The sequence below is a fragment of the Macadamia integrifolia genome, chromosome 2, assembly GCF_013358625.1.
Source record: "Macadamia integrifolia cultivar HAES 741 chromosome 2, SCU_Mint_v3, whole genome shotgun sequence".
NCBI classification, from domain to species: Eukaryota; Viridiplantae; Streptophyta; class Magnoliopsida; order Proteales; family Proteaceae; genus Macadamia; species Macadamia integrifolia.
Genome location: NC_056558.1, coordinates 41,383,617 through 41,401,912, shown reverse-complemented (window position 1 = coordinate 41,401,912; position 18,296 = coordinate 41,383,617). Strand labels below are relative to the sequence as shown.

Genomic DNA, 18,296 nt, shown 5'->3' with positions numbered 1-18,296 from the left:
TGGTCCAAGACAAAAACAATAGCAACAACTAGGAAAAAAAACTATTGAAATATTAAAAACACATGCTTTTGCTTTGGGAAAAAGTTGTTTAGTCACATGGTCCTTATTCAGACACAAAGGCACATGTAATCACACTTCCACCCCCTGCAAAATAAAAAATCTCACTCATGTTGGTCATTTGTGCATGCTCATTGCCCCACTTGGTGCAAGGGCCATGACCAAACAACGATCTCTTGTCCTTTGGCCTTTTAGAGTTTATCATGGCTTATGTTCAGTTTGATTTATTTATGCAATTACATTTCATTTAGTTCGGTTCAAACCAAAAATTGAACCAAACTATTTCAATTCGGCTAGTTTAAATGATTGATTTTGGCCTTCATTCTAATTAGACACCCTTTGATTCAGCATATTGGATCACTTGTTCATAATGGAATCAAAATTGGCCAATATTTGTGAAAATCTTTTTTTTTTTTTAATAACCCCCCGCTTTGTTTTGATTCCTCTAATTAAAATTTTTTTTATGGGCAGAAGTTTTCTCCGCCACCATGGTTTCCTACGTCCCGTCATAGAAAATTTGAACATCAAATATAGGTATTCATATAATCATTCCTTAAATTTTATATAAGTATACTACCTTATTATTATTATTTTTTGTTTATTTAAAATATATACGTTTTAAATTCGTACCACCTTTTTTTTTTCGTTTATAGATTTGCTAACTATGTATTGGAGTATATGTTGGCTCTAAAATGTATTATAAAAGCCATAAAATAAATAAGAAGACTAGGAGTGTCAAATCGTAAATTGAATTGGTCAAAATGGTTGAATTGAATACCAATCGTGTGTGGCTTTAGTTTGAAATATCATGAAACTGGCTGAAAATTGGACTATACCGATCTAAAACAGCATCAAACTTAAAAATCAGTTCGAACCTGATTTAAAATCGATACCCAGCTATGAACTAGGGTGTCAAAACCTAGCCCAAACCCACCAAAATTGAATCAAATCCAAATCAAACAAAGTCAAAATTAAACCGATAATAACCTGATAAGAGAGAGAGAGAGAGAGAGAGAGAGAGAGAGAGAGAGAGAGAGAGAGAGAGAGAGAGAGAGAGAGAGAGAGAGAGAGAGAGAAAACCTAAACCAAACTAAACTAAACAAAAACTGAAATGACTAAAAGTCTAAAACCGAACCTTCCCATATCAGGTCGGCTTCGATTTCACCCATTCTCAGTCCATTCAGCCCGAACAAAAGCAGACCGGACCAAATCCTATTCCCTCAATCCCTACCAAAAAGTTTCTGCAAAGGATTAAGGATCATAGTTTTTACTTCAGAGGATTTATAAGAAGGATGATAATAACATAATGCGTTCAGATGACAGCGTAATAGCAAGAGCGAAGCCACTGAACTAGTGTTCTTGAAATCTTGAAATCATGAACTAGTGGGACTTGGGAGTTTAAAGCTAGTTTGGCCTTCTTCTTCTTCTTCTTCTCGAAAGTCCCTGAATTCACGTCTACGGATGTTTCTGCAATTGAAGATGGTGACTGGATGTCGAATTTCTCAGCACTTGAGAAATTACAACCTGGGTTATTGTTCCAGGGCTCCATTTTGTCGTCTGTTGGTTGGCGGGAAGTTCGTATCGTTCTCTCTGAATCCTTGTGACAGCACTGGTCACAAGAATCGTTTTCTTGGGATTGGGATTTCCGGCAATTTTTCTGGGTTTCAAGCTGGCACTCTGCGAGCCATATCATCCAATGAAGCTCCCATTTTCTCAGATTGTTTCAGGTTTGATTCTTTGTTATTTTCTTTCTTAATCGTCCCCTTCCCTCAACCCCACCCCCCAAAGGAATAATCTGTTCTTAATTTTTTCTGTGTTATTTCAAGCTTGAGTGCCCCTCTCTTTTGCCTGTTGGGTCGTGTTTTCATGATTCTGACATTTATCTAAACATTTGTTCTATTTCTCATTGTGTTAGTCAACGTGAAGATGATGGGGAGCTTCCTTCTGATGGTTCATCATCTGTCACCGGTTTTTCTTTTTACGCCTCTTTCTTTTGTTATTCTCCTTTCCGTTTATTGTTTTGGTATAAAATAGATTTGATTAAGTACTATTCTTAATGTCTATATATTATTTTGTCACTCTTAGCAACAAGAATTGCATCAGTTCTTAGGAATGTGATGTCAAGGTGGAGACGCTTTTTTTTTTTTTTTTTTTTTGTTTTTGATAAAGACACGGAAAAGAAATTGAAATTTTATTAACGTATAAATAAAGAAAGGGAGGATAAAGTACAACAAAGCCTGATTCCAAAGAAGAGTAAAGAGTCATGCCCAATATACAACCAGGTAGAAGCTCAAAGAAGACTACATACAGTAACAGAACATCACCCCACCCTCAGCTCAGACCCCAATAGTTCACCTTAAAAAAAATCAGCATCTACCTCTATGAACTCCTTTCAAGACTTCATGTGATAAGTAACTGTCCTGCATAAGTGGATGCTTCTCCTCAAGTACCCTTATGTTTCATTCACCCCATAACATCCAACAAATGCAGAATGGAATCATCTCCCATAAACTGTCCCTTTAGAAGACAATATAGCCATCAGCCAATTGAGAAAGATCTGTTTGACATTCAAAGACCTGAACATCTGCTGCTGAAATATGTTAAAAATGAAGCCCCAACCTGCATCACCACCATGCAAGGTGCTGAAATATTAGATTATATTTTTTAGTTATGCTGGACTGTAAGTGTCCAAAGCACATTACAAGAGTGAGAGAGTGAGAAACCCCAATTGAAATACAACCTAAGATCAGAAGCGACTCTATAGCTTACCTATATATATTTATATATATATGAGTGCGAGTGCAAGTGCAAGTGTATATTCAAGCTTTATTGTGTTAAGATAAAAGGTTGAGGGATCAAGGACTCCAATGGTCGACCCAGGTTGCCTAACATGGATTTTTATTTTAGCGATGTTAATCTAAATCGAGATTTCAGCTTTCCTTCAAGCTGTCTCCGGCTAATCATTGAATTGGTTTTCCTTACAAACTCACTCTAAAGTACCTGAATTTGATGACAGTAGGTGCTCTAACTCTCGGAACATGGACTTGAGGATTGAGAGTGAAAGTGTCGTCCCTATAGGAAGGATTAGGTGATCAAGGTTGGAGTAGGATGTCATTCTTGGCTGGAACTGACTAACTGGACCAGCAGTGACCAACAACAATCAGGAACAATTAATAATTTGGTCGGTTCTGGTCCTAGCCATTAGAGTGATCTATATGTTAGAACTGGAACTGAACTGAACCAAGTAACTGGTTAGAACTGATTAGGAAACGATTATGGGGGTTTATATATATGGGTGGCTAGGTTTTTCACTCACTATTCACTCTCTTGGGCCAAACATACTCATGTTAAAATGGGCTATTGAGTCCACAGGCTTTATATACCGTAGATTTTTGTCTAATTTTATCATAGATTTACGGGCTCAACATCCAGACTAAAATGATACTCTCTTTGGGCTTCAGTGATGGTGTTTTGGTCTTAAGAACTGTGGCCAATTGAGAACTGGGTCGACTGGGTCCTGGTCCCAAGGGATAGGACCGACTAGTTAATCGGTCCAGTTCTTGTCCTGATCTTAAATGGTGGAACAAACTAGGACCTGGTCTGATTGACATCCCTTGGTCGGATAACTTCTTTCTACCAATTGCAGCATGAGAAGGCATGCTAGAATTATGTTTATGCATCATTGGTTTTCTGCACTCATTGTTTCTATTCCATAGCCCTAGTTAGTACTTTACTGCAAGTTCTATTAATTATGCATTGTCATTCCTTGTTTGACCCAATCTCTGTTTTTCATCTCTATCAATTAATTAGGAGGTGTAGTGGCTCTGGGAAAGTTTGATGCTCTTCATGTCGGTCACCGAGAACTTGCTGTGCATGCATCAAAGGCTGGCATTCCTTTTCTTATGTCATTTGTTGGAATGGCAGAAGTTTTTGGTTGGGAACCCCGGTACTATTCTCTTTCTTCTTTTGATATTATGTGAAGATACTATTTTTCTCTTAATTTTGAATGAAATTCATCTTCTCTATTGTGATCTGTGTTCTTTTTTCCCAACCTTCTTTCCATCTTTTTATTTTCCTTCTGTTCACTGCTTTTGCTCCTACACTTCCCTTTGGTTTTGTTGAAGTATCGCTGTTTAGAAACAGCGCTAATCCCGGCTGATAGGGGCATAATTGTCCTATCGGCCCTCTTTTGCTTCACTAGGGTTTTGGTTATGTGTTGGGGGTTATATCTGTAACTTTCTTTGCTGTTTTTGATATATATGCATAAGGAGAACCTGCGATCAGTCATGCTGGACAGATCGCATGTTGCTCTCCACTTTTGGGACTACTTGTGATTTTTCCTTCCTCTCGTCTCTTTCTCTTTCTTTTCTTCTTCTCTTTTTATGGTTTACTGGTTTGGTTACAAGAATCTGGGATTGTAACATGGTATCAGAGCTTCTGTAATCAAATCGATTTTTGGTTGATCAATCTCTGCTGATTTCCGCCTTGCGTGTTCCCCTTTGGTGCGCAGCCACCTCTTGCTGCATATAGTATATTGTTTTGGCCTGCTTTATGATGATTTAAAGTACAACCAGGCATTTCAAATACTAATACCTGAGTACCATGCCTGTTCTTTGAAATCACTGAAGTCTACACTCACAGCTACTCAAGTTTTTTGAAATTTTCATGGCCACTGCTCCTATTTCTGGTTGCTTTGTGGCTGCCGCCCTATATGTGAAGTCTCTACTGCCTGACTTTTGAAGTCGCTGCTGCCTACTACCTATCTACCTATGCTATTAGCTTTTTGAAGCTTCTTTTGGTACTCCCATCAAGGTCAACTCGACCCCAACAACAGCGCCTATCGCCTGAAATTTTTGAATTCTTTGGTGTTCGATTGCTACTTGGCTGCTGGTTTTCAGATCTGATTGGTGTGTGCATCATATTTTGTTGTCTCTACGACTACTTGCTGGTCATATTCTTTGGTTTTCATGGCTGAGATCAAGGAGACTACCGCTACTACTACCCCTACTACTGCCTCTTCTACCTTGGACAACATTAATGTCCAGATTACTTCCGTCAAGCTCAAGGGAAACTCTAACTACTTACTTTGGGCTCAATCGGTGAAGGTGTACCTGATAGCTAAGGGAAAACTCAAGTATACCACTTCTGATCCTCCTTTATTTTCAGCCACTGGTTATGATGACTGGTTAAAGGAGAATGCTCTTATTTTAATCTGGTTATGGAACAGTATGGAACCACATGTGGCTGCCAATGTCATGTTCCATTCCACTGCAAAGGGAGTATGGGATGATTTGTAGGAAACATACTATCAGGAAAAGAACATGACAAGAATTTATGATATTTATGAGAAGTTGTTTCAGTTTTGCCAGTCTGACAAATCTCTTTCGGAGTATTACCAAGGATTAAAGTATCGGTATCGGTCGTCGTATCGATCGGTCAAAATTAAGATACGTATCGGAGGGTATCGTATCGTATCGGAGATACACTAAGATACGTTAAAGATACATACATAAATGGATAGGAAACAATTTTTTAAACACTTTTGCATAAAGAATTTGTTAAAAAAAGCTATTGATAACATGTATTATGCATAAACACTAAATTGAGGGTATCGTACTAAGAATTCAAGGTCTGTAGTTGTCCCATAAATGTAAAATCCTTGTTCCCAACCTTGATTTCCACTTAGTCAGAGAGAAATATGACTAACAACAACTTTGGAACAAAAACCCTTCAAAAAATCGTTTTTTTTTCTGAAAAATTACCCATATTGGCCATTATATGACCGTAGCGCCGATACGTATCGATACTCACCGATACGTACCGATATATATATATATCGATACTCACCGATACGTGCTGATATATATCGATACGTACCAATCGATACATACCGATACTCACCGATACGTACCAATACATACCGAAATGTATATTTTTCCTCAATTTTATATTTTTCATAGAGTCGTATCGAGGCATGTCGTATCGTATCGATGTGTATTAGTGGTGTGTTGATGCATATCGGTATGTATTGTAGGATATATATCGATACGAAATGATTTAAAAAATTCAATGTATCGTATCGGCTGACTAAATTTAAGATACGTATCGGAGGGTATCGTATCGGTATCGGAGATACTTAAAACCATGAGTATTACAGTACATTCAGGGGAATAGTGGAAGAACTTAATGTTTTCCAGCCTTTGACCACTGATATTGACAAGCTGAAGGCTCAGTGTAATGAGTTTTTTGTCTCCATGTTCTTGGCTGGTCTGAATAATGATCTGAAGGCAGTAAAGGGTCACTTACTTGCAGGTGACACGGTTCCTACTCTAAATGATGTTTATTCCTGATTGCAGCGAATCACCTCCTCAACCAAATCTGATTCATCTTCTATAGACAATTCTGCTTTTGTTGCTAACTGTGGACGTGGTCGCGGTCGTGGGGAGGACGTGGGTCAGCCGGTCGAGGTTCTAGTGGACAGCCCTTTGATTGTGCTGCTCGGCAGTGCACGTACTGTGGGAAGCCCAACCATACTGTGGAGACTTGCTGGGACAAAGCATGGCAAGCCAGAATGGGCAACCCAGTTGGCCAATCATGCAGTGTCGGATGATGGTACTGGCACAGTGTCTTCAATTGCTACTACGCCTACACCTTCTTCAGGAGATTCTTCTACCATTCTGCGTGATGACATTAATCAGTTACTCTGACGCTTGCACACTTTTGAGGCATCCTCTAATACATCCAATGGTGTGTCTACATCCTCTGCCACCCCAGCCTACACAGGTACATCAGCCCTTCTTACTACTGCATCTGCCCCTTGAATCATTGATTTAGGTGCTTCTACTCATATGACCGGTAAGTCATCTCTTTTTAAGAACTTTTCTTCTAGTACCAATGCTACTTCTGTTATCCTTGCTAATGGTGCTTCCACACCAGTTCTAGGTCATGGTTCTATTTCACCTACCCCATCCATCAACTTATCCTCTGTCTTACACGTTCCTCAATTTCCATTAAGTCTTCTCTCTGTGAGTCAATTATCCAGTTCATTAAATTACTCAGTAACATTCTTTCCTTCTTACTGTGTTTTTGAAGATCTTCACACGAGGAAGACGATTGGTGGAGGGCGTGAAAATGATGGGTTATACTACCTCAACAACGGCTATCCTACCTCTTCTGCTGCTGTTACTGCTGTTGGAGACGTTACTCCCTTTCAATGGCATTGTCGTTTAGGTTATTTGTCGCTTTCTAAGTTACAACTTTTATTTCCAGGTTTTAAGTTTGCTCTTAGGTTAGAGTGTGAGGCTTGTGAGTTGGGGAAACATCACCGTGTGTCATTCCCATCTCGCTCTGCCTTGCAGTCCGTCTTTATTTTCTTTAGTCCATTTTGATGTATGGGGTCCTTGCAAAGTCAGTAATAGATTTGGATTTCGGTATTTTGTGACATTTGTGGATGATCATTCTCGCCTTACATGGCTTTACATGTTAAAGGACAGATCTGAATTTTTATATGTATTCCAAAAATTTCGTAATGAAATAAAGACTCAGTTTGGCATTCTTATTAAAATCTTTCGATCTGATAATGCTTTAGAATATGCTCATACTGATATTTCTGATTTTTGTGATACTCATGGGATGATCCTCCAGACTAGTTGTGCTTATACCCCATAACAAAATGGAGTAGCAGAGCGCAAGAATCGGCACCTCCTTGAGGTTGCCCGAGCCATTATGTTGCATATGCATGTTCCTAAGCATTTCTGGTGTGATGGTATTTTAACTGCATGTCATTTGATTAACCGCATGCCATCTTCGGTTTTGTCCAACAAATCTCCCTTCTCTGTTATGTTCCCAAATCTACTGAGTTTTCCTCTTCCTCCTTGAGTTTTTGGGTGTTTGTGTTTTGTCCATAACTTGCATGGGCAAATTGATAAGTTGTCTCCTGGATCTACTAAATGTATTTTTTTGGGTTGTTCTCGTACTCAGAAAGGGTATAAGTGTTATGATCCTACCACACACAGGAACTTTGTTAGTGCCGATGTGACATTTGAAGGTACATCCTTCTACCCTCCTTCGGTGTCCCCCTATAGTATAGAGTGGTCTTCTCCATCCCTTCCTCCTATACCCTCACTTATACCTTTCCCTGATGCTCTTAGTGCCAGTGACGCACCTCCTCTACAGGTTTATCAGCGCCAAAAGAAGGATGGACAGCCAAGTGGCGAGGTAATTCCAGATGTTTCACTCCTTCCACTGCCGCCTCCCTCTGGTGAAGCTCCTCTTTCTCCTCCTCCTCAGCCTGATGACTTATCAATTGCACATAGGAAAGGTACACGTTCTTGCACTCAAAAGTCCATAGTTGTATACCCTATTGATAACTTTGTCTTTATCTCATCTTCCCTCACTTATCCATGGTCTTGCCCTATCTCTTTCTACTACCCCCATTCCCCATACCCATGATGAGGCCCTACGTATCCCTGGATGGAAGGCCGCCATGGATGTAGAAATGGATGCTCTCTTGAGTCGTGGTACCTAGAGTCTGGTAGATTTACCTCTTGGTAAGGATTTGGTGAAGTGTCGTTAGGTGTACACTGTCAAGTATCATTTGGATGGCTCTATTGAGCGGTTGAAGGCCCGTCTGGTTGCATAGGGGTATACTCAGACATATGGTGTTGACTGCTTTGAGACCTTCTCCCCAGTTGCTAGACTGAATTCTGTTCGTCTTCTTATTTCTCTTGCTGTCAACTTTGATTGGCTTTTATTTCAGTTGGACATCAAGAATGCCTTTGTGTATGGTGATCTGCAGGAAGAGGTGTATATGGAGCAACCTCCAGGGTATGTTGCTTAGGGGGAGAGTATGGGTCGTATATGTCGCTTACACAAGGCTATCTATGGACTTAAACAGTATCCTCGAGCATGGTTTGACAAGTTCAGTGCTACCATAGTTACTTGTGGCTTTTCTTAGTGTTATTCTGATCATTCTATGTTTGTTTGTCGCAGAGGTAATAAGCTGGTTGTTTTGATAGTATATGTTGATGATATTATTTTGACTGGGAATGATGAGGCAGGAATTTCTGAAGTAAAAGATCATCTCCAGCACCATTTTCAGACAAAAGACCGAGGCCAACTTCATTATTTCCTTGGGATTAAGGTAATCCGCTGCAAGAAAGGGATCAGTCTGTCTCAAAGGAAGTATGTGGTGGATCTTCTATTTGATACTGGGATGCTTGCGTCCAGACTCGTTGATATCCCTATGTATCCTCACAAAAAATTTGGTGTTGATGATGGTGAACCCCTCCAGGATGTGCATAAGTACAGGAGTTTGATTGGAAAGCTGATTTACCTCACTCTGACTTGTCCTAACATTTCCTATGTTTTTGGAGTTCTTAGTCAGTTCATGCAGTCTCCTTAGAAAGCACATTGGGACGCTGTTGTTCATGTTCTTTGGTATCTAAAGGGTGCCCCTGGAAAATGGTTGATTTATCGTCCTAATGGGCATATGGAACTAGTGGGGTATTCTGATGCTGATTGGGCTCGCTCTACTGGTGATCGGAGATCTACTACTGGATATTGGACCTTTGTTGGAGGTAATCTTGTTATGTGACATAGCAAGAAGCAGACTACTATTGCCCAATCCAGTGCAGAAGGAAAATACAGAGCTATGGCTCATACTTCTGCTGAATTGATGTGGCTATGGTCATTACTTTTGGAGTTGGGATTTCCAGTGACCACGCCAATGAAGATGTATTGTGACAACCAAGCTGCAATTTACATTGCTAGTAATCCGGTCTTTCATGAGGGGACCAAACACATTGAAGTGGACTGTCATTTCGTTCGTGATGCTGTTCTGAAAAAGTTGATTGAAACTCCGTTGGTTTCTTCAACGGATCAGTTAGCTGACATGTTCACTAAGTCCTTGTTTGCTCCTAGTTTTTGCAATGGTTGTACCATGCTGAGCATGGGTGATGTGTATGCTCTAGCTTGAGGAGGAGTGTTGAAGTATCGTTGTTTAGAAACAGATTAGCACTATTTGGATCCTGACCAACAGGGGTCCTATCGGCCCTCTTTTGCTTCGTTAGGGTTTTGGTTATGTGTTGGGGGTTATATCTGTAACTTTCTTTGCTGTTTTTGATATACATGCATAAGGAGAACCTGCGATCAGTCATGCTGGCCAGATCGTAGGTTGCTCTCCACTTTTGGGACTACTTGTGATTTGTCCTTTCTCTCTTCTCTTTCTCTTTATTTTCTTCTTATCTTTTTCTGGTTTACTGGTTTGGTTACAGGAATCTGGGATTGTAACAGGTTTATTATAGTAGTCAAGGGGATTAGTTCTAGGTCTCATATCTGGATAGAATTTAATGGCGTGTTATGATAAATGATTAATAATTATCTTGTATTTTTTGCTTTTGTGGTAATTTTAACCTTTGCAGAGTCAAAGATGCACAGAGCTACTTGGAATTTGGCTCCATTCATGGGAATTGAATAACTTACTGTGGCTTAAACCTTACTTGCTATGCCTATCCTTAAGGAACAGAATGCGAAGCAGCATTGACATTAACTGTCTGATTCATTATAAATTTTAAAATGAAGATCTGAAATTGGGCAGTGTATAACTGCTAAAATTTGGGAACCCACCTTCCATGTTTCTATAGTTCCAAGTACCTTACATCTCTTTTTTTTTTTTTTTTTGGGGGGGGGGGGTGGGGGGTTTTGTTTGTTTGACAGTAGTTTTGAAACGGGACCTACCGTTGACTTGAAGCAGTTTGGTTGCCTTTTTCTGGTGCATTGAGTGCAACATAACTAATTTGCCCTTCAACTGTCCTATCCATTAAAAGATGGCCTGTTTGAGTGGTTATTCCTCTTTAGAAAAAACAGATCCCTTTTAATAGTAGTATTTGAATTTTGAAATATTTGTGCTTAGGGAAAAACCAAGACACTGGACTACTTGTGTAGTATAAACTTGTTGCAGAAGCAAAGCATAACATGCAATAGAGATAATTAATGCTAGTGTAACCTTGCTTGACCATGGTACAGGGTTCTTTTACTGCAGATCTTTTTATTATTAAAATTGTTATATCTCTTACGTTTCCAGATATAAAATGTGCAAGAGATAACTAATCGTACTTGCTAAGTTTCTCCATCGTAAGTCACTTGTATCTTTCAATATGGCGCGACAATTGACAACATTGAATATCAATATGGTTATCAGTTGTGTGACACTGTGTTGGTTGATCATTGGGTTTTATGAGACTGGCCCATTGTTGGTCCAACTTAGACCTTGGCTTGACTAGACCATCCCAGTTTGGGTTGTAAAATGTACATAGACTGAGATGTTCCCTATAGAGGTTAGCTCCTGGACATGCTTGATGACATGAGAGAGTCTCCTGGGCCTTTTACTTGCTCTCCCATTGCAATAGTTGGATCTCCCACGTCAGGTGACATTTAATTTCCCTTTAACTTCCTTTGAATTTCATTCCTAGAATAATGGCCATCTTTCTTTCTAGAATCTGGAACTGCTCTCTTCAATATGGCTTAAAAAGATATTATATCACCTTCTGCTCATGATCTTTGAAGGTCCCGATGATCCTGGTTTCCTCAAGAACACTTTTTGAAATTCTCTGTGAAAATCTTTCAATACCTGTTTTCAAATGCTTGGGATAAGGGATAGGACATTGCTAACACATCCGGCCGAGTTTCACTAGATGACAGCCCTGAACTCAGTTATCAGAATGTCCATATTCGGAGAAGAGAAAGCATTGGTTGCTTTCTTGCTGATGGTCATATCTCAATGTAGTTGTTATATTCTATGAACTTGGAGTGAAAATGGATTACACTTGTCATTGATAACCTTTTTTAGGTATATCACATTCTAGAGGTTCTTTTAAGTTTAGACAGATTCAGGGCATTGATCTTTCAATGTGGAGAACACCTCCCCTCGGGAAATTTAAAAGAAAAAATGATGTAATTGTGGTTGTGCCAAGTTCAGCAATTTTTTTTGCTTCTCCCTCCTCTTGAGTAGTCTATTTATGTGAATCAACTGAATGTCTCTGACTATTTTGTGAAATTTTCATATACAGGGCTCCTATAGTTGCCAAATGTGACCGGAAGCGGGTTCTTGCCTCCTGGGCTTCTCATTGTGGTAATGTTGCCCCAACTGAGTTCCATGTTGACTTCTCAAGTGTTCGACATCTCTCCCCACGACAGTTTGTTGAGAAGTTATCCAAAGAATTTGGAGTACGTGGAGTTGTGGCGGGTATCAATGAGTGAATGATTGAGAGAGTTGCATAGCTTCTTACAATTGAAATGTCTTACATCTATCCGGTTCAGCTTTATTATATTTATAGTAAAATATAATTATGAGTCTCATGACAGGTGAAAACTACCGCTTTGGATACAAAGCTGCAGGCGATGCATCGGAGTTGGTGAAGCTTTGTGGGGAGTATGGACTGGGAGCTTATATTGTGAACTCTGTCATGGACAGGAACCAATGCATGAGAGATAAAGGCCCTAACAATTCAAAAGAGATGGGACAGGTATCATCTACCCGGGTTCGTCATGCTCTTGCTGAAGGAGATATGAGATATGTGTCAGAGCTTTTGGGGCGCAAACACCGTCTCGTGCTGAAAATGAGAAACCAAGAAGTACTTATTGGCAATGAGAAAAGGATATCAGCTCCCAAGTCCAATTTGTTGAATCTATCACCCAAGGATGGTTTATATCAGAACTGCTCTCTGTTGTTTAATGAAAAAACTGTAGTACCATGTAGAGCAACCATTGATACAACTCACATTTATGTGGAAGCTGATGAAGGTTATTGGACACAAGTCCCATTGCAGAACTACAGAGTTCTTGGGATTGAATTTGATGACACGGCAAAAGAATGATTTGATTTAGTCTCAAGTAGCTTCTATAAGAGAATTGCATGCATGCATGCATGCATGCTTATACTTCTAGGAAAAAATTAAAAGTGGGAAGGAGTATTGTGACAAGAGGTGGTGTGATAGTTCCTTAGCCATTCAATTCACAAAAATATTCTTTTCTTCTTTTGGAAAATGATAATGAAATGATAGTCAATAGATAGCGTATGATTTACTTTTCAGGTTAATTGTATGATTATCTGATATAGTAAAGAAAAAAAAAATTGGTGGAGCACTTGCTTTTAATTAGTTGATTTATATTTTTCAATTTCATATATTTTAAGGACAGTACTGGGGTTTGGAACACAAATGGCATGACTTTTTGTGTTATTATCAAAATGTGTTATGTTTTTGCCCATTTCTTCAAGTATATATGTAAAAAATATAAGATTTACTTTCATTGAAAATAAAAAATACATATTATACTAGAAAGTAAAAAAAAATAAGGTTACAAATTATTTGACATTTTAAAGGGATGTTAATAAGAAAATCCTTTATTAAATGTTGTTCATTTCAAATAGGCAAGTGAAACAAGTCAAATGATAGAATTTACTTGCATTCAAATGCATTTTACTAAAAGGCCAAAAAAGTAAGGTTACAATGATTTTTTCACCAATCTTGTAAAAATCCTTTTTAAAGATCTACGTTATTGTAAATTAAGTCATTTCACTATTAATGAATCTAATGGTATGCATATAAACTTCATTGCTTTGACCTTATTTTTGAGACACATTGTCCTATTTCTTTGGTAGGAAAAAGAAACATATATCACTAAAGAGCAAATCCCAATATATGCCCTATCACATAATGATTTATTGTGCTCACATTGACATTCACTCTCATTTTTAAACCACATGGGGGGGGTTTCACATGGATGATATCATTCTCCAAATCCATCATTGGTGTGATGTGCATATTCCTCTTTACATGGGTGATGTGGGAAATCCTTTCTCTTCTCTAAACCTGATATTTCACTGTTGAGATGTGACAAATTTATTCGTCACATGTCATGTGATATACTTATTCACCACATGACATATTTGAGGAATAACTCCACAAATGTCAAATGTGGCATTGAATTTTTTTTTATCATTTCATGTCTATTTTGAATATGCACAATTTTTAATAATCACATAATGATAGGTTCCTTAAAAATTATTTTGAATAAATTTTTTATTATTACAACATTAAACAACCTTTCAGAATAAGACAATAGGCAGATTTTGTCCTCGAGTAATTAGTGTTGATATTAATACGATCAATTTTATTTTTGTATTTCATTGAAAAAGAACGACATTTTTTATATTTTATTTTATAATTTTACCTATATTTTAATATATTAAGATAATTTCACATGAGCTATGGGTGACTCAACTGTCATGTATAAGAGCCACAAGAAGCTATCCACTTTGGATCAAATGGTATTAAGATGGATGCCTTTAACAATTAATACTATACTGACCCGATCCGGATCAATCAGCAATGGGTAATCAGTCGATATTGCCGATACGTGTCAAGAATATGACACCGTGTGGACCAACATTTATTACTTGGAATCGGGTATCAAACAGGTCCCAGACGTTTTTTGATTCGTTTTGGATCGGATCGGATCAAAATCAAAAGATTTTCCAAGCTTGAGTTTTACCTGTTAGTTTGCTCATAGCTCTACTGTTGTTCAGTCACTGCGTACTAGGTTGGCCAGTCCCGAAAATTTTCTGAGAGAGAGAGAGAGGCTACTTTTATTCTGCTCTGTATTGGATCCGAACACGCAGCTCACAGGTATATTTTCCATCTCTTTGATTTTACTCTTTGTTTTTTTTGGAATATTTCTCCAGTGTAGTACTGTAATTGTCATTTCCCCGCCGATGTATGTGTCTCCTATGCCCCCCCCCCCTAATTGTCTTGCCCACAGATGTTCGATGAAAGTCCTCGACTGTAGTTCTATTGGTGGATGGTCTCATTTTATCTTTGATGGGCCAAATTGTTGGTTTTGCTCTGAATTGAAGTTGGTAGCTGTCTTATTTTTCATGCTGGTCTGATTGATTTGATTCGTGAAACACCCCAAATCAGCCCCTTTAGTATTTTGTGCATCAATTTTATGCTGTGATAAATTCATGAATAACAAGCTTCACTTCCCTTTCTGGGTTGAAGAAGAAGTTGGTGTAAGTTTAGCCTACTTGGGATTGATCTAAATTGGATTAAGTGGGGTTTTGGCCAGGAAAATGGAAGTGTTTTTAATGGCTTTGGAATGGATGATTTTAAGTTTGCCCGGTGAACTGTATTTAACTTAATAGCTTTCTCATTCCTCCTGTATTGAGATTATACCAGTTGCGAGGAATTGGTGTGCTTAATAAGCTCAAAGACAAGAAACGGAGAGAGTAATGCGGATTGTATGTAGAAAGAAGAAGAGGCAATTGTTTGGTTAATAAATAAACCAAAATTTTCCCAAACCATTGGGGATATTTTGTAAATTTTTTTAATGGAAATTTGATAGAGTCGGGTAGATTACGTAGGTGATATATTAGTAGTTGCCCAGCTTGTTTAGATATCTAGATATGTAGATTTATATTTTGAGTTGGAATGCTTTCTTATTTATACAATGTAACCACTACAATGAGAATAGTATTTTGGTGCACAATCAGTGTGGTCGATGGTTTCTCTCTCCTCATTGACTCTTCTTCCTTATCTCAGGTTAGCCTCCTTCCTTGTTCTTTCCTCTTCCTTCTTCCCATTATTTTCTGGTTTCCTAACCCTTCCCTGCTTACTACCACCGAAACATGAGGATTGGAAGAGATTTGCTCTATTTTCCTTATTATTTCTTGCTTCTCAATAATATTTTGAGCATGGGCGTTACCAGAAGCGACTCTAGTGCTAAATTTGTAAGCCCTTGCTTTCTGTATATGATGTATATATATATTTTGGGGGGGGGGAGATTTCAGAGGATTGAGGGTCGGGAAAATTGTCCTGAACCGTGCCGATTGGTCCCTTGTTGAGAGAGGAGTTCTCTCATCTGCAAGAGAACTCTCCTTAGCTAATAAATATTTATGATTTTGCCCCTTAGCCCTTCAATTTGATTCATAATGTACCTCATTGTTAGTTACAGAATTGTCCTCTCATTTAAAACTAATTCATGGCTTGGTAACAAACGCTGTTGATGTACATGTAAGGGTTTGATTTGTCCTTATAATTACAAAATTGCCAATGCCATTCTTACAATCTTACCTGGGTTATTCATCATCTGGATGGGCCAATAGCTACCCATAATTTTGGTTATTGAACCCGAGATCACATCATTTGATATCAAAGCTAAACCTGGCCATGGATACCTGTGTTTTCAAGACCAAAGTTTGTTTTCCCAACTCAAAAACTGTCATTTTACTAGGAAATGACAGGAAAAGTGACAATTGCGGCATGTGGGGGAGATGTATCAAAGACCAACAGAATTATCATTGAATATGAAGATGATGTTTTCGTTGAATTTCAATTCCTCCGTACTTTCATGGTGCTTATTATGAAGTATTTGATTCTTCAAAACAAATCGAGTTGGTCAACAATGGTCGAATGTTTGACAAGGTTTTCTCAATCTTGATGCAAATTTATGTATGTTAGAGCTTTCTCATCTACAACCAAGGATTAAAGTATCGGTATCGGTCGCCGTATCGGTCGACCAAAATTAAGATACGTATCAGAGATACGCTAAGATAAGCTAAAGATACGCACATAAATGGATGAGAAACACTTTTTTATACACTTTTGCATAAAAAAAAAAAAATGTTAAAAAAAGCTATTGATAACATATATTATGCATAAACACTAAGTTGAGGGTATCGCACTAAGAGTTTAAGGTTTGTAGTTGTCCCATAAATGTAAAATCCTTGTTCCCAACCTTGATTTCCACTTTAGTTAGAGAGAAATATGACTGGCAGCAACTTTGGAACAAAAATCCCTCAAAAAATCATGTTTTTTTTTTCTGAAAAATGACCCAACTTGGTCATTATATGACTGTAGCGCATTGTATCAGTACGTATCGTACCGTGTCGGTATGTATCGACCGATACATACCGATGCATACCGATACACACTGATACGTACCAATACATATCGAAATGTACATGTCACTCGATTTTATTTTTTCCATAGAGTATCGGTATGTATCGGTGCTTATCGATGAGTATCAGTGCGTATCGTAGGATATGTATCGATATGAAAGAGTTTTAAAAATTCCATGTATCGTATTGGTGTGTATCGTATCGATAAAGGCCGATGCGGATATGTATCGGTCGATGCGGATATGTATCGGCCGATGCCGATATGTATTGGACGATACGATACGATACGCATCGATACTTAAAACCCTGTCTACAACCGCATCGGCGGATATGGTACGATACGCACCGATACTTAAAACCCTGTCTACAACGCACTTTTGTTTTGATAGTGTTGCAATGTGAAAACTCTTTAAAGCTGGTTTAAGTGACACTCACAGTGCAACCTCAGGATGAGTTGAAAGAAGAGGAAATTGCAGAAATTTCTCAGCACACTGAAGTAGAATAGCAAGGAATTGTAGAGGACTCCCTAAACATGCCGTTCACAACTAATAGTGTTCATGAAATCGAGTAGATGGAATTTGTGATTCCGCCATAGTTCTTTGAAGAGAAAGCCTCACTACTTGAGACTGTTTTTTAACGTTTGTGAGTTGCCAGAATTTTATTATGGGCTGAAGCAGGATGTACATTATATCAAGCTCATTCTTTTCTTTACAAACTTGGAGTCGAGTTTTTTCAAGCTAGGGAGAGTTGACGTAGATCGTAAATAAAAGGATGAAAAGGCAGTGGTTTGGTTCATCATTGAACCAATTTTCACCTAAAAAGTTGTGAATATTTGTAATTTTTTTAATGGAGGTTTTGGATAGAGTTGGGTAGATTACTTAGGAATAAGTAGTTGCTTGATATAATGTACAAAACTAGGAAGGATAAAGTAAAGAATGAGCATATTAGAGCTGATTTGGGAGTTGCTCGGTCAATGACAAGTTTTAAGAAAGTCGTTTGAGGTGGCATGGCCATGTTCAAAGGAGGCATGAAGACGCCCAAGTAAGGAGGAGTGATCTTATTCAGATTGAAGGAGCTAAAAGAGCTAGGGGCAGGCCTAAAATGGCCTTAGGTGAAGTCTTGGGGAAGGACATGCATAGGCTCGGTGTGCTCCCAAGTATGACTTGGATAGAACCTATGGGAGGGCAAGGATCTATGTGGTTGATCCCATTTAGCTGAGATTCTCTTGACTTGTTGGGCTGTGCTTCTTTCCTCTTATTCTCATTTTTCTACTCTCATCTCT

General features: G+C 38.5%; 2 protein-coding genes across 8 annotated transcripts in view; both read left to right on the top strand.

Moving 5' to 3' along the window:
* The first annotated feature begins 1,255 nt into the window (after positions 1-1,255).
* On the top strand, positions 1,256-13,211 carry LOC122070572 (FAD synthetase 2, chloroplastic). 3 transcript variants are annotated; one of them, XM_042634768.1, is made up of 5 exons: positions 1,258-1,784; positions 1,973-2,007; positions 3,868-4,003; positions 12,126-12,301; positions 12,421-13,211. In XM_042634768.1, the coding sequence occupies exons 1-5, from the start codon at positions 1,519-1,521 to the stop codon at positions 12,930-12,932; spliced, it is 1,125 nt and encodes a 374-aa protein (XP_042490702.1). In that variant the 5' UTR covers positions 1,258-1,518; the 3' UTR covers positions 12,933-13,211. The 3 variants fall into 3 exon arrangements, with proteins under 3 accessions (XP_042490707.1, XP_042490702.1, XP_042490694.1); XM_042634760.1 differs by having other exon boundaries at positions 1,260-1,784; positions 1,973-2,025; XM_042634773.1 differs by lacking the exons at positions 1,973-2,007; positions 3,868-4,003 and having other exon boundaries at positions 1,256-1,784.
* A 1,338-nt stretch (positions 13,212-14,549) lies between these two features.
* The window catches only part of LOC122059330 (ribosomal RNA large subunit methyltransferase E), a 9,654-nt gene continuing 5,907 nt past the window's right edge, over positions 14,550-18,296 (top strand). For 3 of the 5 annotated variants that reach the window (XM_042622082.1, XM_042622057.1, XM_042622073.1), the window contains exon 1: positions 14,551-14,744. The gene's annotated coding sequence lies outside the window, so the exon portion shown is untranslated. Of the gene's footprint in view, positions 14,745-18,296 lie in introns of all 5 variants that reach the window. The other 2 variants (XM_042622088.1, XM_042622065.1) reach the window with 2 other exon arrangements.